Genomic DNA, 23624 nt, shown 5'->3' with positions numbered 1-23624 from the left:
ACTTTATGTAATGACATTGGTTTTAAATAACCACTCATTATTAAGTCTAGTGTGTGGGTTGTGAAAGAAGGGCTTGGATAACTAGGGAGACTGCATTTCTGACTTCTTGTTAACTGGTGTGATGAGACAGAAGTTTACTTTTGTTACTGGTTTGGTATATCTTATGGAAGAATAAGCACCAGTTTGGGGTGAGTCTGCACCATTTCTCAGCAGTTTCTCCTGAATCTGGTAGCTCAGCTGTGACCCACTGAGGCATGGTGAAACACCCCCATAATCTGAACCATTGGGCAGCGTAGACCTAGCCTGAGTCCCATCATTCCATATGCTTTAAATTCATTCTTCGTTGTTAAGGCTGAAATGTGAGCTGCTAACTCTGCAATGTTTGGCTATTTCCAGGGCAGGGGGAGATGATCATGAAGGTGACTACACTCCATACAGTGCGTGTGGTGATTTTTCTATCTTATTATACCATGGAAGCACACATGGTATAATAAGTTAGATTATTATACCATGTGTGCTCCCACACACACATTTACTATGGGTTTAGCCAAGTACCTGCTTCCAAGGTCTTCTTCTCAGTCTCTGAAATGGGAATAGAAAAGAGTCAGACCCAGAGACACACACTGTGCGGTGCTGTACACTCCCTAATGACTGGGGTGAGTCACAGACATCCCATGACCACACTCCCAGCCCCAGTGCAGGAGCCAGCAGTTTTGACAGGAGTGGAGCTGGTGGTTAGTGATATGCACCAACATGCTGGAGATCTGGGGAGTTTTTCACTCCTTAGCCCTTGTCTACACACACTCTTGAACCAGTTTAACTAATTAGGTATCTAAACACACCTTGAGTTAAACTGGTGCAGGGCTGTGTGTAGAGCAGGCCTTGGGCTGGTGAAGCAGGGCCAGTAGAACCATGGGGTGGGGTTAATTACTCCACAGCGACCCCTCTGGCTAGTTACAGAACAGCACTGATTGCTAGGGGAGTCCCATCCAGCCCTCCCCAGCTGGAGCAATGGTGGGCCACAAGGGGGTATGGCAGAGGGCAAAGGAGATGAAAGAGGGGGATCCTTAGGGCTTTTCCAGGTTGTCCTTGTTGTGATAATCCCAGTCACTGTGCTGGCATGTTTTATCCTTTCTCTCCACCTTTCATCTGTATTTCCCTGCATGTGTGTGCTGTGCCCAGCAGAATGGGTCAGCACCACTCAGCACCATCACGGTGCAAACCAATATTGTTCTTAAATATAGAAAAGTTCACAGTGAAATAAATTAGACGTGTGGACTTCTAAAAAAAGAGTGTTGCTGTGTCTATTGCCACATCTTGAGAGAGGGAATGTCACAGATTCATAGAGTTGAAGACCAGACAAGGCCATTAGACATCTACAGCTGTATATCGCAGGTCAGAGAATCTCACCCAGTTCCCCTTGCACTGAGCCCAATAACTTGGGTTTGGCTACAGCAGTTTCCAGAAAGATGCCCAGTCCAGATGTGATGCCATCAAGAGATGGAGAATTCACCACTGCCCTGGGAGGTTGCTCCAGTGGTTAATGACCCTCCCTGCGTCCTGTGCATTCAACAGTCACAGGGAAGAAATCATCTCACAAAGCATCACTAATCTTGCAGTGTCATTTCCTTTATACAGAATACAGCCACTGAGCAACTGCCCAGAGTAAGGGTGTCACAATCTCCCTGCCACAAGGGACTCTCACAAGCACTGACCGTTGGGTTTCCATTGCAAAAGACACATTTGCCAACCTGTTATCATCAGTGCGCATGAAAATGTGGGGAGGCAGAGACCTCCTGGCTCTATCCCCTTCATTGCCCTGATAAAACAAAGCAGTCACAGAGCTCACACATCTCAACAGACAGTGCAAGAACTAGAGCAGGAGACCTACCAAAGTTTAACAGAGCCTTCTGTTCAGATTGTTTCTTCTGAGAGGCCTTTTGCTTCGCTGTGAGACAGAGAATCAGACATCGCAGTGAGACAGGGAAGGAAGTGAACACACGGAGCAATACGCTAATACAGCTGAGGCCGGGCATCCCAGTGTGTTTGTTAGTTTGGTTTATTTCCTAAAACCAACACAAGGTAAATATCTGAACAATAAGACACTCACATGCCCCAGCCCAGTGCCCTCTAGGGCCAGGCTCTAAACATGGAAATAACACATTCCCATTACCTGTGTATCCAAGATATGCACAAGCGCCAGCAGCAATGAGAACCAGAGTGAACAATACCCAGAATGCAGCCAGCCAGGGAGAAACATGGGGGAAGACGTCACCTGGCAAACAGAGAGCGCAGTGTGTGAGGAGCAAGGTCCCATCCTGGAGCTAGAGAATGGGGTTTGCTATTTGGTTTGACAGCTGAGTTGAGGCTCAGAGAGCCCCAGAAATAAACGGGAATGTCCCTCTCCATACTCAAATGACAGCTGCAAATGGAGCCAGTGAAACTGGAGAAGCCAGCGCAGCATCAGTTCCAAGAATCAGGACTCTGCTCTGACCAAATCCCTCCCACTGTTACAAGCCAACAGCCAGCAGGTCTGCATCCAGCCTGCCCAGCCCTGCCCGCACCAGCTGGCTGTTCGTATGGTTACTGTCACACAGCTCCCAGTGCTCAGTCACCACGTCCAGTCCAGTTAAGTTCTGAGAACAATTGTTTTCCAAGCTGGCTTCAGTATGTTATGAGTTCATGGATTCACAGAATGTTAAGGCCCGAAGGGGCCATTATGACCATACAGGCTCCTCCTGTATAACTCAGGCCAGAGACGCTCTCCCACGGATCTCTGCATCCAGCCCAGAACTTCTGTTTCTGCAAGAGCAGATCTTAGAGAAAGATGCCCAGTGTGGATTGAAAGATTCCAAGGGTTGGAAAATCCACCACGTTCTGAGGTCAGCTGTTCGATTGGTTAATTCCCCACACTGTTAAAATCTGTACCTTATCTAGTCTCTAGTCTTAATTTGTCTAGCTTCATTTTCCAAGTTAAGTCCAATTCCCAAGTGACCCAGATCCCTCATTCCTGCGGTGACCCCTTCTGCATGGGGGGACTCACCTGAGAGGTAAATGGCAGATTGTCTCTCAGGCTCCAGCAGGCCATTCCTCACTATGCAGCTGATGTCTCCATTCTCTTCCCCTTCTGTGACAGTGACGTGACTCACAACACTATACAGGTTGTCCCTGTCCTGAGTCACATTGGTCACAATCTCCATCGCCAGGTTCTGCCAGTTCTTTCCAACCCACTGGAGTTCAGGTTTGGGGAACCAGCCTGAAGATCTACAGGCCAGCCCGATCCCCTGACCCCGGGGGCCCAGAACATCGATGAACACTGGAGCCACAGCTGCAGGGAGAGACAGAGAGAGTGTGTGTATCAGGAAATCGTGTCTTTGGTTGCACCACGTGATTCCTCGGCTACCACTGGATATAGGGGGCTGTGACTGGAAAGATCAATTCCCATATGTGCAAAGTCGCCCTGGGATCCCTCAACATGATGATTGGAGAAATTAAATAACACTGTCTCTGTGACAGGGGGCTAGAAAGGGTTACACAACTAGCAGGCTAATTGACCCAGATTCAACCTTTAGAAACGTATTAGTAGATAATAATTGTGTTTTTGTGTGTTTACATATATATTGTTAGAGGTTGACAATGTAACCCGCCTGTCTATCACTGTATTCTGTTAATTCAGAGATCAAAAGGAGATGTTAAAATTTAGATGAACTATAAATGTACTAATATTATTGTCTTCATTTCTCTCTGAAACACGTAGTAAACTACCTGTAAATGGCAGAAGACAGGCAGTTACCTTATGTTAATCCATGAAGCTAATTACTGGTGGTGCTTAGAAAACAGGAGGTTACTTCAAAGCCACTATTGTTCACCCAAGGACTGCATGCTGTCAAGAGGCTTTAAAGGAACTCCCACCTATACTATAAAAGGAACTATAAAGGAACTATAAAAGGAACACTTGGACCCTGATCCTGTTCTCACAGATCTGCTTAAGCTTCATCAGGGGACGTTTGAATCTCAAGACTGAGGTCTCCAGTCCCATCTGGATCGCCCTGTTAATGGACATTGGACTGTAACTTATGAACTAATTCTGAAGGAACTCTTTGCAACTCTAAAGCTCACCATCTCCACTATGAAACTGACCCAAAAATGTTATCCAAGTCTCTATGTATAATGATCTTTTAACCTGTACTCTCTTTTCTTTTTTATACATTTTAGTTTAGTTAATAAGAATTGACTGTAAGCGTGTATTTAGGTAAGATCTGAAATATTCATTAATATGGTGGGTAATGTGTCTGATCCTTTGGGATTGGTAGAACTTTTTATATGATGAACAAGATTTTCAGTCATCCTCATATTTGACTTGGCTGTCTGGGTGGGAGTTCAAGCCTGGATTATTTTAAGGGAACTCTGTTTTTGGCTTCTTGGTAACCAGTAAGGGGTTGTGGAAGCTGTTTTGTTGCTGGCTTGGTGAATCTAAGTATTAGAATAACCGCCAGTTTTGGAGATTCTCTTGCATTTCCATAAAGCACTTGGCCCTGCAGGCTCACAGACAAATGTGCAGGGTGAAATTGCTACAAAGAGATCACTGCACCTGCTGCTGAAATGCAACCACTTCTGGGGTGGAGCCCAGCAGCTGTCAGGATCACTGCACTTCAGTACAGAGCAGGAAGTGAGGAATTGGGACCCCACCTACATCACTGCTCCTACTCCTCCTGTGCCATCCTTCTACATACTGTCCCCTCTCGTGTCCTTCTCTCACACTGGGAATGGTGCCCAAGGCCAAGCCACTCCTCATATTTGGATTTCCCTCTCCCTGTGCTGCACACAACCACTCTCCCCTCATTTAAATCTCTCCCTAAAAGCATACGTCTCCTGTGGAGACTTTGCACTAGGAGCCACCAAAGATGGGAGATTATTTAAAATAACCTCAATGCTCTGTATTATCACAGGCAGGCCCCTCACCTGGGGCTTGATGTTTCTGAACTGTATTGTCTGGGGCTAGGTTACTCAGTGAGGTAAATGGGCAGAGATTGTCTCTTTCACTGCCCTTGTGCAGAACTGAATGCAGGGTCAGTGCCCAGGGAATAACAAACAATATCCCAGACCTTGGACACTGCAGGGGGAGTTTCAGGGAGGCCAAATGTACTTATGACCTCACCTGGGATTTGGGCAGAACATGGGGGTAAAGGTCCCACACCCTCAAACAGCACCACAATGAGCATGGTGACTGAGGACTGTAGCTTTACATCTCATTGAAAAGAGGTTGTTTAATGCAGCACTGACCTTGCTAGTACCACAATGGGGTCGCTGCTGCTGAGTGTGAAGGGAGAGCGCCCTCTACTGAGTCCTGCACACAGCTCCCTGCAGCACAGGACCCTATTGCCATCTGGGCTCAGTCTGGGGGCACCCCTCCCCCAGGGTACAGGAGGCTCTGGCTGCCCAGACACAGTGCCCCTTAGTGCCGCATCTCACCTGCGACCCTTAGCTCAGTGGTGGCTTCCTGGCTCCATTCTGGGTTCCTCACAAAGCAATGGTATGTCCCAGCATCTGCCCCTTGGAGCCCTTTCAGCTTCAGGGAGACGTTCCCACTGCTAAACTCCTGCGGGAACAGCTCCGTCCGGGTCTGGTAACTCTCCCCTGGCAGGTCCTGGGAACCCGCATCCAAGTACTTGTGAACCGTGATAAATATTGTTCCAATTTTCCTCCACAGCACTTCCATGTTGGGCAGCCGGGCCGGGGGTGAGAGCTGGCAGGGTAACACCACATCCTGGCCAACTACCCCCACCACGGGGTGCTGGGAGCCAGCCAGGGAAAACTTCTCTGCAATAGAAAACCCCAAGAGCAGAGTGAGTGAGCAGAAAGAAGAGAGGGTGTCGCTGAGCCAGGGCCCAGCTGGTACAGACACACACTGAGTGTGAGGAGAGGGTGTCACTGAACTAAACAAAATTCCCTGTTGGGAATTGCTCGTAGCAGAAGGTTCCTGAGACTGAGCCATGTGTAGCTCAATTGCGTTACTCTCAGTGTGGACACAGGGCAGTGCAGCCAGACCACAGCTGGCACAAGCTAGTGCTCCAATGCTGTCCTACAATCCCCTGGAAACCCCTCCAAAGGTGCCTGTCTTGCAACCTACCTACACTCTGTTGGCAAGGGATGGCCCCAACTGGAAGCCACCTGCCAGTTCATAGTGCACTGCACGGACCCATGGCATTAAGTTACAAGCTGGGAGCAACTTCTCTGATGAACCAGTTTCAGATCCACATAGCCCACAATGGCTGCTGAGTGGTCACCTCAGAGGGCTTCTGCCTGGCCTGAGGGTATCGGGTCTTTGATGGACCTTTGGGCTGCTGCACGTCCCTTCCATGGATTCAATAGTAGGGTTACCATATTTGAACATTGAAAAAAGAGGACACTCTACGGGGCCCCGGCCCCACCCCAACTCTGCCCCTTACCCCCCCCCCAGCCCCGCCCCAACTCCGCCCCTTCCCTGCCCCCATTCCAATCCCTTCCCCAAAGTCCCCGCCCCAACTCCGCCCCCTCCCCTGAGCGCCCTGCATTCCCCCTCCTCCCTCCCAGCCACGCGAAACAGCTGCACCAATTCTAGAGTCAATCACTCCACTAGTGTAGACTCCCATTACTTTAATGAAGCTGCTCAGTTAACACCAGTGGAGGATCTGCCCCGGGGCTCAGTTTTCGGAAGCGGTCAGGACACGCAGCTCACACTGTTCTATTTCCCAGCTCCCCAGATGCCTTGGAGCACCCAGTTCTCCTCCCTGCCTGGTAAAATCCCGGACATTTTGAGCTATTTAAAAATTCCTCCCAGACGTAATTCTTTATATGTAGTGAGTCCTTTCCTTTCACCAGTTCTTCAGTTTTCTTTCTTTCTGCAGATCACATTTTTCTCAGCAGTGGCTGATTGCTCTTTAAGAAGGCATGAAAGTCTTTACAAGAAGTTTGTCTGAAGTTGTACTGTACAAGTAGAATTCCTTTCAACGACTCAGCATTCAAGTTGGTCCTTTCCTTTGTCCACTGGCTTTGCATCAGTGAAAAAATTCGCTCTACATTTGCATTGTGAGAAGGAATAGCAAAGAAGAACTGTGCAATCTTTAACAGTTCCGAATGACACTCAATGTTTTTGGATTTTTCAAAATATTTGGTCCACTTCTGGTGTGCTAGCAAATTACTGAACTCTTCATCACTGTTGCAACTTTCCGTAAACTTCTTCAGGTTGCTGAACTGATCAAAACACTTCACGTCATCAATTTGCATCCCCTTATTGGTCAGGTACTTGATACAAGGTTCCACATCACTCCAATTCGTTGACTCACTCAGGGTAATCCACCTGAAACAAGAGAAGTCTTCCAGGGGTCTAAGCCACATCTCCAAATATTCTATATGCTGTACATATTATTTACTTCAGCACAGAATTTGTCACACTCTTCATCAATTCCTTCCATGCACTTTTGTGCCAGTAGTCCCTTAACTTGCAGGGACATAAAGTTGTGAGTCTTGCATTCAAGAAGGATAGTGTGAACTGAGTTCAAACTTTTCAGCACTTCCACGACAGAATTGCTTTCCCTTTCGATTTCTTGGATGTAAGTTTGGAATACACTCATGAGTGAATGCATGTGCCAGAGGTAAATCTCACTTAATTCATACTCAAAAAATGTTTTAAGCACTATGGGTGGTTTGTCCTGTGACAGAAAGAATGACTTCAAGGCCGGAAACATCTGTATCAGCCTTGTAATGCCTGGAAATAATGACAGCCATCATGTATTCAACATCAACAAACTCACAGTACTCCTTCAGCTGCTCAGTTCGGACAGTGTAGATATGAAAGTACTGGTAAATTTTAAAAATAATGTTCTCAATGTCAACGTTCATTCTTTCTGCTGCATGGTGAACACAGTTGTTCAAAATGTGTGCTGGGCAACCCACACTAATTAATGTTCTCTTCTGCAACAACTTCTTTAAGTTTGCAAACACATTCTTTCCATCTTCATCACACTGGAGTCCTCCAAACATTGTATTGCAGTTGTCACCTGTAAATGCAATGCACTTCTCAAACAAACCATTTTTTTCAAGCGTTTCTTTTACGTAATGAGCAATCGTGTCAGCAGTCTCATTAGGTGTGTTCTGGACCTCAATCAATTTTGACTGCAAAACGCCATTCTTCCAGTTGAAATACTGAATAATTACTGGAAATATTTTCACTGAACCGTGATTGCTTCCATCTGTAGCAACTCCACAGTAAGCTATGTCATTTTCTTTAAATGCTTTCAGAACAACATCAACAGAATGTGGTGCAAGCACAGAGATAACAATTATTTATCTTGGTTCTAGCACTTGAAAATTTCCGTGCCACTTCAGAATCAGGGAATGTCTTCTTCAACAAGACAGATGTGCAATCCATTGACTTAAAGCTATTATGATGCTTCACAGTATGAAATGCAAACGCACCCTCTGCTGCAGTAACAGCATCCTCTGATTTGCTGCCTGGTTTTACAAAATAATCTGTCAATTTTGTTCATAGAATCATAGAATCATAGAATATCAGGGTTGGAAGGGCCCTCAGGAGGTCATCTAGTCCAACCCCCTGTTCAAAGCCAGGGCTTTGTCAAGCCAGGCCTTAAAAACCTCCAAAGAAGGAGACTCCACCACCTCCCTAGGTAATGCATTCCAGTGCTTCACCACCCTCCTAGTGAAAAAGTTTTTCCTAATATCCAACCTAGACCTCCCTCACTGCAACTTGAGACCATTGCTCCTTGTTCTGTCATCTGCAGCTATCAAATCCCCCCTCATTCTTCTTCTTCTAGTCTCCAGAAGAGAAGAATGAGGGGGGATTTGATAGCAGCCTTCAACTACCTGAAGGGGGGTTCCAAAGAGGATGGAGCTCGGCTGTTCTCAGTGGTGGCAGATGACAGAACAAGGAGCAATGGTCTCAAGTTGCAGTGGGGGAGGTCCAGGTTGGATATCAGGAAAAACTATTTCACTAGGAGGGTGGCGAAACACTGGAATGCGTTACCTAGGGAGGTCTCCTTCCTTGGAGGTTTTTAAGGCCCGGCTTGACAAAGCCCTGGCTGGGATGATTTAGCTGGGAATTGGTCCTGCTTTGAGCAGGGGGTTGGACTAGATGACCTCTTGAGGTCCCTTCCAACCCTGATATTCTATGATTCTATGATTCTTCTCTTCTGGAGACTAAACAATCCCAGTTCCCTCAGCCTCTCCTCATAAGTCATGTGCTCCAGACCCCGAATCATTTTTGTTGCCCTCCGCTGGACTCTTTCCAATTTTTCCACATCCTTCTTGTAGTGTGGGGCCCAAAACTGGACACAGTATTCCAGATGAGGCCTCACCAATGTCAAATAAAGGGGAACGATCACGTTCCTCGATCTGCTGGCAATGCCCCTACTTATACAGCCCAAAATGCCGTTAGCCTTCTTGGCAACAAGAGCACACTGTTGACTCATATCCAGCTTCTCGTCCACTGTGACTCCTAGGTCCTTTTCTGCAGAACTGCTGCCTAGCCATTCGGTCCCTAGGCTGTAGCAGTGCATGGGATTCTTCCATCCTAAGTGCAGGACTCTGCACTTGTCCTTGTTGAACCTCATCAGGTTTTTTTTGGCCCAATCCTCTAATTCGTCTAGGTCCCTCTGTATCCGATCCCTACCCTCTAGTGTATCTACCACGCCTCCCAGTTTAGTGTCATCTGCAAACTTGCTGAGAGTGCAGTCCACGCCATCCTCCAGATCATTAATAAAGATATTAAACAAAACCGGCCCCAGGACTGACCCTTGGGGCACTCTGCTTGAAACCGGCTGCCAACTAGACATGGAGCCATTGATCACTACCTGTTGAGCCCGACAATCTAGCCAGCTTTCTATCCACCTTACAGTCCATTCATCCAGCCCATACTTCTTTAACTTGCCGGCAAGAATACTGTGGGAGACCGTATCAAAAGCTTTGCTAAAGTCAAGGAATAACACATCCACTGCTTTCCCCTCATCCACAGAGCCAGTTATCTCATCATAAAAGGCAATTAGGTTAGTCAGGCATGAGCTCTCTCCTTGAACTGCTTTTTTGAGCTTGTCTGAGTCCACATGAGTTTGTAAATCATTAGCACCTTTATTTTTCACAGAGATGTAAGTACCAGGTCTACATACCATGCACTCAGCTTCCCATTCGTCTCTACCACTTTGAAAACACGGGAATTTTGTCTTTAGTTCTGCAGTGAATTTACACTTTCATTTTGGCATTGTGTTTGCTCCTAGGATCAGGGGCAGCCAGGTTCTCCACGTGCTGCGCCCGCCACAAGCCAAGCTCAGTGTCTCCCATTGGCTGGGAAAATCTCCAATGGGAGCTGTCAGAGCCAGCACCTGCAAGCCCTGGTCCCACAGCTCTGATTGGGCAGGTATTTTGCAGCGATCCACCACACTGCTGTGTCTCATCACAAATGGGGAGCTGAGCGCCATACAGCACGCCCCAGCCCCGGGAGCTCCGATCCACTTGCTCCGGGAGCTCTGATCCACTTGCCGGCCGGGCACTTCCCCTCCCGGGCTCCGGGGGCACAGGGTCCGGAGGTATGGGGGCTGCCTGGCAAACCGTGAAGCCGGTAGTGCTTGGGCAGCTCGGCTCTTCAGCTGCACAGAGCTGAGCTGTCTCCCAGCAGCAACAGCCACTGCCGCTGGGGGGAATCCGCCTGCAGCTCGCAGCCTGCCGGAGCCCGCTCTAAGGTAAGCCCGGGACTGGGGCAGGGATGCTGGCAAAGCTGGGAGTATTTTTCCCGGACATGTTCGGCTTTTTGGAAATTCCCCCCGGACGGGGGTTTGAGCACCAAAAAGTCGGACATGTCCGGGAAAAACCAGACGTATGGTAACCCTATTCAATACCCAAAACAGAAACTGGCTCAGATGGGGATTCACTGTTCTGGTGATCGGTGTCTGGAGGAAATTAAATATTTGAAGGTGATTTATGACTCTAGAATAGCTGTGCCTCAAGGGTCTCCATGGTCCTTTGTCCCACCATGGAGCATGTAGAGGAATGACGACTGAGCTACAGCACCTGACACTCACTGTGTGGCTATAGGCGGGGAGGGATAAAGAGCAGATTTTCAAAGCCAACAAGGAGATTTTCATACCAGTGTTGCCAGCTCTTGGGCTACTAAGTGTTTTTCATAAAGCCCCAGCTCCTGAAGGCATGTGATTCTGTGAGAATCTGTTTTCATTTTTAAAAAAGCAGTTTCTAGCTCTAATAGTTGCAGAGAAAAGCTTGAAAATATGACCTGAATGTGACCAAAGACTCAAAAAACAAGGGAAATAAGAAGACCCCCAAAAGTGGTTTTGTTTTGTATTGTTTTTTAAATCTTATGATTTTTGTTGCCAATCTCCTGATTGTTGAGGCCTGGTTCATGGTGTTTGAAGGCTTGGGGTTGGTGACACTGCAGCTCCCCTTCATCCCAATGGGAACTGGACACTCCCATCCCTTAGGCAGCTGGGAAGATCTAAGCCTTGCAGGTCATGAGAATCCAGGTCCCCAGTGGGGCAGGTCTAGCAGCACGGTGCCTTCGGGTCCTGTGGCAGGACAGGAAGTGATCAGTGTCGGGGGCTCTGGGAGCCTCTCTCAGGGGCAGCAGGAGCTGGGCGACTTGCTGCAAGATCCGACAATCCTGCCACCCAGAACTAGGACACACCCTGGTCACCCTAATGTCATCCCCGCCCCACAGCCTCCTGGCCCTGACCCCTTTTACTGTGCAGAACTGAGAAGGTCGCAGGGGGTGGGGGTTTAATTGGGCCTCAGATCCCCCTACCCCAGCCCAGCAGGGGGCAGCGTACATGGGGGACAGGGAGGGAAATAATTGGGATTCAAACATTTTTACCAGAGAGAGAACACGGCGTCAGGAGGAGGATCCCCAGGCTGCACACACAGAGCTGCCACCATGTCGCCATGGGGACACCCCGGGCAGGAACCTGTAAGGAGAGAGCAGGGATGGTTAACACTCCCCAGGCTGCGTGAGGGGCTGGCAGTGCAGAGAACATGCCCCATCCATTGTCTGACCTGACCCACTCTGCTCCCAGGCAGGGAATCTCCCCATTGACAGGCAAGGATTTCACCCCTCCCAGGTTGCTCTGCCACCTGCCCAGGCCTGGCACTAGGAATTTCCACCCCCAAGCAGTGCCGTGTATCCACCCCCATTTCTTCCCCAATCAGTTCTCTAACCATCCATTGGTGCAGGTGCTCCCCAATACCAGTGCAGGGTGAGCCTGCAGCAGAGCAGGGCCACTTCCGAGGTAATCCCAGTGGTACCCACATGGCTGTCAAATGCCTGCTCCCCAACCCCTGATATCAACAGGAGACCATCACATCAGTAGATTTTATAGCAAGATACACGGGGGGACAGAAGGGGCCATCTCAGCTTTGCTCAGAGCTCAGACTTCCTGCCCTCAATTCTCTGGCCTATGTACACAGTGACAGACTGGATGTACGGAATGGGCTCTTCTGGCCTTAACATCTGTGAATCTATTTCTGTTTCACTTCCAGCTCCCTCCAAGCCCATCCATCGTGCATGTGGTGTTTTGAAAACTGAATGTCACTGTAAATGCTGTGAGGGTTTTCCTGGTTCTGCTTGCAGGCAGTGGGCTTTATTGGGAAGTGTGTGATCTGGGTCCAGCAGCAGGCAGATGTACAGAGAGCAGCCTAGAGCAAAGTGGGGTGACCTAGGCCTCTCTGCCTTAGGGAGCAGCCTGCTTTGTCTCTCTCTGTTTTGGGTCCTTGAATGTTATCGTTCTGGATTCTAAGCAATAAGCCGTGTTACGCGGCAACCTTCCAGCCAGAGGATTTATGTTTATATCGCAATCTGTGTGTGCCAGAAGCATAACAACAGACACCTTCCCCCCAAAGAAACCTCCTTTCTGAGCCCATCCAAGGTCACTTGGGAATGATATAAATTGCTAGAGGGCAGGATTAATGTTGAGACGCTGTAGGCCTGTGCCCAAGGGCCCAGCAGACTTTTGTCTTGCAATTAAAAAAACAAAACAAAAACATATGTTTCCTGGTTTCATGTGTGAGGAGAAAAGCTCAGAATCATGCCCTGGGTTTAATGATCCCATCAACACCTGTCTGAGTTTGCAGAGAGCCGGGAGCCAGAGCTCCAGGCGGGGAACTGCTCCATGCAGCTCAGCAGGTTTACTGCCAGTTTTGCTGCTCTGTGGGCCCTGCCAACCCCACCCAGCAGGGACTGTGTGTGCGAGAGGGGGAAAGAGTCCTGGGGACCCAGCCCCTCGTCCCTGCCAAGTACCACTGTAATCATCTTGGGGCTCATTAAACAACAAACTAGCGAATGAGAAAGGAATAAAATGTTTATTAAAAACAAACTAGAGAGTGTCTGTGGTGAACTGCTGGGCACAACAACACTGTGTTCTTCACCCAGCTACCAGGCATGGTTCAAAATTCCTGTGTTCATAATACAGGTCTGTCGCATCTTACGCTGGGGTTACGTTCCGCAGTCAGCGCGTAAAGCGAAAGTCGCATATAGTCAAAATTACATTGAGTGTAATGGCAGGCGGAATCGCCCGCACTACAGGTTCAGTATTAAAATTGATATTTTTCTCTTTTTTTTTCGCCGACCGCGTAAAGCTGAAATTGCGCATGTTAAATGCGCGTAAGATGCGACAGACCTGCACGAACCTATATGAGGGAATGTCTCTAAATTAGTCTTGCACAAACATATCTCTACATCTTCCCTCCTAAAAAAAACCCATTAATTCATATATACCCATATGTAAACAACTAACAACTATGTAATAACACATACATTAAATTCTCCACCTGTCTAGTAACTTTCCATAATCCCAACCTGTTAACCATCTAGAGATAAGAGGTTACCAGCACATCACTCTGGAGTGAGTCTTTACCACTCACTTTCCTCAAATATCCCTTCTCCAGGCAGGTTAGCACGACTCTGAGTCTTTCAGGATGTTTAATCTCCCTCTATGATTTTCTCAGAATCAGCCCTTCATTATGATCTGAGTTGTTCTCTTCTTGCTTCCCAGTTTCTCCTTTGTCCATTGAAGATAACTTATCAGTCAATTGGGAAATGCCAGAGTCCACATGTACTGTCAATATTTTGGAGCTTTCTGGGATTACTCTTAGCTCCTTTCTATTATGCCAAAATGTGTCCCCTTGGTTGCTGTGGTTGGGGAGGGATAGCTCAGTGGTTTGAGCACTGGCCGCCTAAACCCGGGATTGTGAGTTCAATCCTTGATGGGGCCATTTAGGGATCTGGGGCAAAAATCTGCCTGGGGATTGATCCTGCTTTGAGCAGGGGATTGGATTAGCTGACCTCCAGAGGTCCTTTCCAATCCTGATATTCTATGATGCAGCTCTTCTTTAATGGCAATCCTTTGGCCCAATGCATTAGAGATGTGATTCCTAAGGTTAAGAGATGGGAGATCATGGGCCCTTTTCTCAAAATAATATTTCTGCTTCCACTTCTGATTTTCTTTTATCTTTTGTATGGTTTAATTATTATGAGATTTTAGCAAGTTATCAGTGATTGGTAAATTAGATCCGATCCTTCTTCCCATTAACAGCTGAGCTGGAGAAGAGCCATTCTCCAGAGCTGTACTTTAGTAAACCAATAAAGCTTTATGAAAATCATCCCCACCATTGAAAATCATTTTCATAAGGTTCCTTATCATCCACATAGACCTTTCCACATGTCCATTCAATTGGGGGTAATTTGGATTTGATGTTTTGAGGTGAAAATCCCAATCTATGGCAAATTGCTCAAAATCTGCATTGGAAAACTGCAGCCCGTTATCAGCTAAAGACTTCATCAGGAATTTCATGTCTGCAAAAGATTCCCTTCCTGCCGGCTATCACTGATTTAGTGTGCAAATTTCTGGATACAGAGAATAATAATTTGTGACTATTAAATAATCCTTCAATTGCCAGGGAAATAAGTCAGTGCCGACCTTCTCCTAAGGCTTTTGTGGAACTGGGTAAGGTCTCAGTGGCTCTGCCTCTTGGCATTGCTTCTATTTCAAGCATTTTAATGTTTTGATTGATCCACGGTCAATATAACACTTCTTGTGCTCACTGTTTGCACTTCACAATTCCTAAATGACCCTCGTGGATCTTCTGTAGCATTTCTTTCTGGAGGCTCATTGGTATTACAGCCTTCTTGCCTTTGAATATCACCCCATCTATCACAGTAAGTCCATGTCTGCAGCTCCAATAGTCTCTCATTCTTGAACAGCAAATGCTTATGTCTCCAGGACACCCTTTAATTATCTCTTCTTTAAGGATCACCAATAATTAATCTCTCTCCATTTCCTCTCTTATTAGTTGCAGTTTCCTGTTGAGTACCGGAATTGACTTTACAGTCAGATATACATAGGCTTGCAACTCTATTTCTAAAGGCTTCTCTGGTTTTGTAGTGGTAGTCAGGGCTCTGGAAAGTGCATCTGCAGGTAACATATATTTAGCAGGTGTGTAGATCACAACCAAGTCATACTTTGACAGCTTTATCATCATTCTTTGAATCCTTAAGATACAGACATTTAATGGTTTGCCAAATAATGCCATAGAGTCTCGTGGTCCATTTCAACATCTGCTGTCTGGTCATAAATACATTGATTGAATCTCTCACAGGCAAACAATATTCCTAAAAGCTCTTTCTCAATCTGTGCATATCTAGTTTCTGCCCCAGTCAGTGATTTGGATGTGTATGCCACTGGTTGCCAACAATCCTCATGCTACTGTAAACTAACTGCACCTAACCCAGACTGTGAAGCATCTGTTGACATTTTAATAGGTCTGCCTGAGGCATAGAACTGCCACACTGGTTCTTGTATGAATTTGTTGACGTCACTAGGCATCACCCAAGGTAATTCGGGAGGGTGGAAAATCACAAGCTGCACTAGGCCTAAGTGAACCAAACTCCTTCCATGTTTAAACTCTAATCGACCTCAAAAGCCAAGTGCAATTGGAATATGTAAGCAACCAGTTATCTGTGTGCAACCCCCTGCTCACACTGGTATCAAGCGGTAATAATGAGGCCTGCATGTTTCTGGCTGAAGGGAAAAAGGACACGATAACGGTTTAAAGAAGTTACTAACAAGCTAAGCTTATAGCTGCCAAGAATGACTTAACTGCTTAAATGTAATTGCTATTTGCTTAGTAACTATTACCAGGGATGGGAGGGGTATAGGAAGGAATGGGGGGAGAAAGGGAGGGCTAGAGGGGGAAGAGGGGGATGAGGCTTAACTGCAAAATGTATAAAAGAAGAAAAGCTGTTTCTGTTGGTGTGCTTGATTTGAGACGTGCCAGTCTCCTTGCACCGCTTTGAGATCTCAAATAAACTTTGTTTGCTTCTCCAACTGGTGTGTTTATTGACGCGAAGCACACCGGGCAACGAACCTGATGTTGCTGTCCTCGGGCACTCTGTGCTGGCAACAAGTTGTTGTTTCAAACTTTCCCTTGATTCTGCCTGTTCTGCATCCCAGTACCATTTTTTTTTTCTAGGAGTTGCCGCAAAGCCACTGCTTTTGTAGGTAGATTAGTTGTGAATTTTCCAAGATAATTAACCATTCCCAGGAACCATTGAACATCTTTCTTTGATTGTGGACATTGCATCATTTCAAAGGCTGAAACATTCCTCTCATCAAGTTTTACATCTTCATTGGAAATAGTATCTCCAACAAAAGTCAGTTTTGTAACCCCCTAAAACATATTTCTCCCTATTTAGTTTCCAGTTTGCAGCTCTAGTGGCATCTAAACCTTCCTAAAGTTGGGCCCCAGATGATGATGTCATCTATTGAGCTGTTGACACTGTTAATATGGTCATAGATCATATTATGGCTTTGTGGTACACTTCTGGTGCTAATGCTGAAGGGTAAGCATAAGAATCTGTGTCTTCCAGATGGGGTATTAAATGTGATAGTGTTGAGCTTTCTTCAGTGAATTTTAGCTGCCAAAATCCTAAGGATGCATCCAATTTACTGAAATATTGTGCATTCACAAACTGAGCCATAAGTTCTTCTCTGGTGGGCAGTTAGAAATGTTCTCTTTGTATAGCCTTACTGAGATCTCTCTGACCTAAGCATATGCATAACTGGCCATTATTTTTCTCCACAATCACCCATTCTGTTGGCTCCTCAATTTTCGTATTACTTGCATTACTTCCATCCTTGTGAGTTCAGCCTTGGGTTTGTCACAAAGTGCAAACTGTACCTTTCTATATGGATGGATAACTGAAGGGACCTGCTTGTTTATCTGACTTGTATGTTCACCCTGCAAGCAACCCAACCCTTGGAACAGACCATGATATTCCCAAACAATTGCCTCATAACCGGGTTCAGTTTGATCTCATAGTCAGAGCACCCATTTTATTAGACTGAGTTTTTCACAGGCAGCCAGACCTAAAATTGGTGTCACTTCCTTTGGCACCACAATGAATGGGAGCCTGTATGTGGTGTTTTTATAGTTGATGCTAGCAATGCACCTCTCCTTCACTGGTATAAATTTTTCCAGAAAACCAGTTACTTTTATTCTTGCTGGTCCCAGTTTTGGTCTCATTTTCAGTCTCATAATCTTGTTCAGACAGAATATTGATCTGAGCTCCTGTGTCCAGCTTGAATGGAATAACTGTTTCATTCACTTTCATAGGCAGTATCCAGCCCCTCTCATCAGATTTGCTTGATCCCAGCACATCTCCTCAACCAGCTTGTCTTCAACTGGATATACTTGATTTTTCTGTATTTGGGATTTGCAGCATTTTTCTACATTCTTTTGTACGTAGTACATGGATAACCCCTTCTGGTGAATTCAGCTCTTTGGCTTGTGCTTTCATAGTTTTTGCTGCCCTGCAGATCAGGAGAGCTTTTTCTAAATGTAAGGGGACTGTTGTCTCCTTACTAAAACTCAGTAGGGGGCGGGGGGCAGGGGTTGGTTGCTAGTTCCCAGTACCAAGGGGAAGAGTCGATGGGAAATTAGGACCCCGAGACTGACAGTCCCCCAGGAACAATGGGGAGAGGCCAATGCTCAAGGTCAGCCTGATTGACAGGGCGGGCAGGCTAATCAGGGAGTCAGGAGACCAGGGGGTCCAGTCCTCCATGTGAGCTGGAATTGCCTGGGTCAGACAGAGTGGGGCTGAGCTAAGGAGAAATCAGGGGCCCAAGCTGAGAGGGAACAGAGCTGGGCAGATCCAAAGGGGCCAGAAAAGCAGCCCAGGGAGAGCAGATCCTGTGCTGGGAGCAGAGCTGCAGCCACAGAGCCAGAGGGTCCAGAGAAGGAGCCCAGGTGGCTGGAGGCAGAGCAGCAGCATCAGTGCTGAGGCAGAGTGGAGCCAGAGCTAGAACAGTGGAGCTGGGGCTGGAGCTGGAGCAGTCTGGAGCCAGGTGTGGTGAGCAACTGGGACCAGCCAAGGGGGGACCCTGGGCAAAGGGCCCAGTGCAGAAAGACACCCCCAGCCAATGGTCTTTGCAGGCCAGACTGGGAGGGGGATCTTAACCCGACGGGGGACTGACACTGGGAAGAAGGGTCCCACCACCCAAAGCCCGGACGTGTGTGGCCACCATTAGAGCAAGTGTCGAACCTGCAGCATCCCTGCAGCACAGCCAGGGCCAGAGAAGGAGGAACAGACCGTGAACTGCCCTGACATTCCAGAGACACTGTTTGTAATGTTCCCTGCCACAAAGCGGGGTGATGTGTTTTCCTTTAACCTTTCCCAGCCTAGTCGGGTTTATGAGGACTCTGCCAGACAGGAAAGTGGAAGGGGAGTCCCCAAGGGCAGGGGGGTCTCTGAGTAAAAGAAGTAGGAGTGAGGACTCAGATCCTTTCGCTAGCTCACTTCACAGGGGTAGGACAGAAGCCAGGAAAGTTCCCCACAATAGCAGGGCATTCCCCCGCTTACATAAAATTAAATCTCCTTCACAGAGCAGTTTCTCTCTCTTAATGCATTGACTTTCATGCCACAAATGAGTCTATCTCTGACCAGAGAGTCTGTCAACTCACCAGAGTCACAGGTTTTACTGAATCTCTTTAATCTTGTGACATATTTTTCTCTTGTATCATCAGTGTTTTGCATGCATGTAAACAATTGGTGACTCTAAAAGGTCTCATTTCCCTTTCAGCATGCAGTGTTCCTCAAATCAAGTCAGTATTTGACTTAACTTCATGCTTTCACCTTCTTAAAACTTAAAGGTGTTATGAATATCCAATGCTCCCTCCCCAAAAACATGCAAAAGCACTGATGATTTCATGTTGTCATTTTCTCCTCTGCCTCTGTGACTGCTAAATACAGTTCAAATCTCTGCTGGAATTTCTTCCAGTTCTCTGCAATATTGTCTGACAATCGCAAAGTAGATGCAGGTTGCAACACATCCATTTTTGGCTTTCTTCCCTTCTTAAGCTAGTCAGGCTACTATTGTACTCATACAACATATATAAAAGCTTTTGTTTCTTCTCTGTTTGCTGCTCCACCTTCTCCCCTTGCCTCTGCTTTCAGTTTCAAACACAGGAGTTAACCTCAAAATGACTTCTGAAGTCTCTTTGTGACTCAGCACTTCTGACACCATGGAGTGATCTTGGGGTTCATTAAACAACAACCCAGTGAATGAGAAAGGAATAAATCTTTTATTAAAAACAAACTAGAGAGCATCTGTGGTGCACAGTTTTGCTATGTTCTGGACCCCTGCTTCCAGGGGCTGGCTCAAAATTCCTCTATTCATATTGCCACCCCTTATGAGGGAGCCTCTCGAAATTATACTCTTGCAAAAATATATCACTACAACCAACACCCCCTGCTGAGGGAAGTAGTGTGCAAAAGGGGAGAAATTCTTGTTAATGCCCCAAGCTTTCTGGGGGCAGAGGGGGCCCATGTGCTGACCTGTATCTCTAGGAGTGGAAGGTGGGACCCAGCCACTGCCACTCCAGTGGATAGGGGGCAGGTCTATGGGGGCCCCATGTCTGGGAGAGCCTAGGGCCCGGCATTGCCTGAATCCAGCCCCACCCTCTGCAGAACTCCCAGCCCCTGCTGGCCAGGAAGGAGAGATTGGAGTCTGGAGCCCAGCCAAGCTCTCTCTATTATCATTGCATCTCCAGCCCAGCCCCAGAGCAAAGGGTGAGCGTAGGTTTTCTGCGCCATATTATTACCTATTTGCCCTTGTGCAAGGTGGGTCTCTGAGAGAGTCACAGAACCGGAGCACACCAGGCACTGGGGATTCTGGGAGGCTGGCAACACTGGGGATTTTTTTTTCTGACAAAAAAATTGTTTTCATTCAAAAGTTTTCCTGAAATCAATATTCTGACACAATGATTAAAAAATGGTTTAAAAGAATGGAAATTCAATTAAAATCAAATGCAATCATAATGATTTTTTTTAAGTTCAGTTCTTAGTCTTTTTCTCCATCAATTCCAAACATTTGATTCCAGTCTAAGGGAATCAAAATGAACATTTTTTGCTGTGAATCATTTTATTTAACATTTTTGAATGAAATTGAGTTTTTTGGTGAAAATGTTCATATATTTTTGAAGCCATTTTTCATTAAAAATGTTATTGATGAAAATTCTTCAACAACTGTAATCACCAGCTTCTTCACAGGGCTCTTGTTCAGCCTAATAACAGAGGGTAAAATACTGAAAAAGTACCGAAGTCCCATTGACTTTCAATAGGAGTTAAGGGCCAGATCCACAAAGGGACATAGACAGATTAAGGGGTAGCTACTCTGAGAGCACCTACCAGTTCAGGCTGTGCCCTAAAGACAGCTGGGGGGTGGGTGAGAGAGACAGAGACTGTGGGCATGTGGCCAGAGTATCCTAGAGTCTGACGTTTAAGCCCTCACCTGGGATTTGGAAGAACCAGGTTTCATTCCCCATTTCTGATTTGGGGCAGGGATTTGACCCCAGGTCTTTCCAATCCCAGGTGAGTCTCCTAGTAACAAGTGCTCAATAGGCCCCAGCCCATGGCCAAGGTAAGCTCCAAGGAGGGATTTCGAGGAGGGGAAGGTGGTGGCTCTGTGAATATTGGCTGGGAGCACTTCCCATGCATGGTGGGCAGCGTGGAAGAAGCACAGAGGTGCTCGAGGGGACATTCAAGACATTCAAGGCTGCCATTGTTGGCAGAGTGTGAGTTGATGGCTTGATGCACTACTAGGTCTGACAGTTAATACGTTATCTAACACCACACATCCCTCCAGCACAAACCAGGCCTGTGTGTTCAACATCCTATGCTGGATTAACACATGTTCCAACACAACGTAATGTCCCATGGAGACAAGGCTTGAAAGGGTCTGAGCCCAGCTAGGCTCAGCTAAACCTGATTGCCAGACTGAGGCTCTTTGGGGCAGGGACAGTCTCTCATGGTCTGTATGTGCAGTAGCTAGCACAATGGGGCCCTGATCTCAGTCAGGGTCTATGTATTACCTTGCATAATGGGGGCCAAACCTTGGCCGGGGTCTGTGCAGCATCTGGCACAATGGGGGCAAGGTCTCAGCTGGGGCCTCTAGGTGCTACTGTAATACGTGTAATAACAACCAGGGAGGCACCTTCCATTTAGAACTCTGAGCCAAATAACCCCCCCCCCCCACCACACACACACACACACACACACACACATGCTTCTGGCCTGGCACCCCTTCCATTAGGAGCATTGGCAGGGCAGGGCTGTGCGGCCCTTTGGAAGAGGCACCAAATCACCCGTTCGCCCATCACACCCTCCTGGGAAAGGCCACAAGGAACCCCAAATGGTCACACCTTTCAGTGAGGAGATAACGGGCTGAGCAGTGAATCACACCCACCATCGGGGTTTGCCCAGCACTGATGGGAGGTGGGAACAGGCCATGGCAGGGGGGAAGGTACTCCAGGGGGCAGGAGTATGAGCAGCCCTGAGAGCGAAGGATCAGGGTAATAATGAGGAGGGACCTACCTTAAGGATTCAGCGTGTTCCAGGAGATGCCATGCAGTTAGCCTGGGGTCCCAGCCTCACGCAGAGCACCCAAGGAACTGAATGGATGTTCTGAGGTAGACAAGGAAATGGATTGCAAAGCTGTTTGTGAACTCTGACCGGGAGATTGGAAAGTGAAAGCACCAGGGCGCTTGTCACACATTAACCTGAGTATTGCAGCAGAGGTATTATCTGGCCAGGATCCAGAACAAGTGTTCGGTTACCTGAGCAGACATGGTGAGCAGTGAGGAGTTCATACAGCGATGAGCCACCTCTGCATTGCTTGGCAGAGGCGGCCCTAGACTAGCTGCCAGCAACTGGCAGCCTATGTGAACCATGCAATTATCACCCCCAAACCCCAAGGGCAGATCTAGGCTGAGGTTTTTGGTAAACTGGGAAACATTTTGCTGCTTTTTTCCTTTTAATGTTCTTTAAGTGTTTTTTTTAAACAGAGGCTTAATTATTCTATTTGTCCGTCCATTTGTCTGTCCAACCAATGTTTCTGAGATCAGATAAAATAGAGACACAAATTTTTCAGAATAGATTTGTACATGACAGCTAGATGATATTTCAATCTGATTTCAAATAAAAATGCATTAAAATGTTAATTATAATTTTTATTATTACAAATCCAAAATCATCCATTATGCTGCCCTGCTTTAATTGCCATTACCACCACATCCAATATAGAAAGAAATAAGAAAATTCTTCAATGAACTTTAACCTGTATTTACAAAACACTCCAAATAAAACACACTCTGTGCTCTTAAAACATGACTTTACTTGCTTTAAGTTTTGAAAATTCAGTCACTAGTTCTTTTAGATCCAGTTTTCTTTGTTGCTTTTTACAGATCTGGACTAACACAGCTACCCCTCTGATACTTAAAAGAATGCGTAGAGCTATAAAAACGTTTGGAAAACTGTCTGAGAGTTTATTTTCACAAACAAAGTTCATTACTTCTTCAGTAGTGGAATGTTTCTAGAACCACTGGAGATGCCCATGCACTGTTAGAGGGGCGGATTACACCCATCTGTAGCATGTCCTGGATCTCCCGTTCTATAGCAGTTTTGGCTTGAAGAGACACCTGGTACGGTTGGGCTCTAATTGGGCAAGCATTACCTGTGTCAATGGAGTGGTATGCCCATTCGGTCCATCTTGGGGTGGCTGAGAACATCGGCGCAAAGCTAGTGCACAGCTCCTTGATCTGCTGTCGCTGCATAAGTCCAAGGGTCGTGGAGAGGTTCACCTCTTCCACGCCACCCTCACTTTTTCCTTCGTAGTAGACACCTGCAGGCCACTCAGCGTCATCTCATTCGTGGGCTGTAAACTGACAAACCTTTAATTCTCTGGAATAAAAGGGCTTTAGAGAATTAACATGGTATACCTTAGGCTTTAGGTTTGAGGTGGGGGATGCTATGAGATAGTTAACAGCTCCCAGGTGCTCTTGGACCATGAATGGCCCTTCCCATGACGCTTCCATCTGATGGGCTTGGAGTGCCTTCAAGACCATGACCTGGTCCCCTACTTTGAAGCAACGCTTTTTGGCATGTTTATCATACCAAGCTTTTTGCTCTTTCTGAGAATCTTTTAGGTTTTCTCTAGCAAGGGCTAAAGAGATTCGTAGGGTTGTTTACAAAGTTCAGAATGTTAGTTCCTGGAGAAGCCATAAACCGCTCCCACTGC

General features: G+C 46.9%; 1 protein-coding gene and 1 long non-coding RNA gene across 2 annotated transcripts; both read right to left on the bottom strand.

The window, feature by feature from the left end:
- Positions 1–554: 554 nt before the first annotated feature.
- On the bottom strand, positions 555–2272 carry LOC117870344. Its single transcript, XR_004643959.1, has 3 exons — positions 2174–2272; positions 1892–1948; positions 555–582 (listed from the first exon to the last, which is right to left on the bottom strand). It is a non-coding gene; the product is annotated as an uncharacterized LOC117870344 (long non-coding RNA).
- Positions 2273–2510: 238 nt separating this feature from the next.
- On the bottom strand, positions 2511–22051 carry LOC117870318 (butyrophilin subfamily 3 member A2-like). The gene is made up of 5 exons (XM_034757419.1): positions 21923–22051; positions 11873–11963; positions 5473–5820; positions 3044–3328; positions 2511–2662 (listed from the first exon to the last, which is right to left on the bottom strand). Exons 2-5 carry the CDS (start codon positions 11940–11942, stop codon positions 2511–2513), a joined length of 855 nt encoding a protein of 284 aa, XP_034613310.1. The 5' UTR covers positions 11943–11963; positions 21923–22051.
- Positions 22052–23624: the final 1573 nt, after the last annotated feature.

This window comes from Trachemys scripta, unplaced genomic scaffold (genome assembly GCF_013100865.1).
Source record: "Trachemys scripta elegans isolate TJP31775 unplaced genomic scaffold, CAS_Tse_1.0 scaffold_26, whole genome shotgun sequence".
NCBI classification, from domain to species: domain Eukaryota; kingdom Metazoa; phylum Chordata; order Testudines; family Emydidae; genus Trachemys; species Trachemys scripta.
The sequence above is the reverse complement of the archived record's forward strand: the minus strand, read 5'-3'. Positions and strand labels throughout refer to the sequence as shown.

What these genes read in the sequence shown, in the direction of transcription:
- LOC117870318 (XM_034757419.1), bottom strand. Translation starts at nt 11,942, where the DNA reads ATGGCGACATGGTGGCAGCTCTGTGTGTGCAGCCTGGGGATCCTCCTC. An exon ending in CACTGAGCTAAGGGTCGCAG is followed by an intron (nt 3,329 to 5,472) that starts GTGAGATGCGGC and finishes CTCTCCCTGCAG; the next exon opens with CTGTGGCTCCAGTGTTCATC. An exon ending in ATCTGCCATTTACCTCTCAG is followed by an intron (nt 2,663 to 3,043) that starts GTGAGTCCCCCC and finishes AACATACTGAAG; the next exon opens with CCAGCTTGGAAAACAATTGT.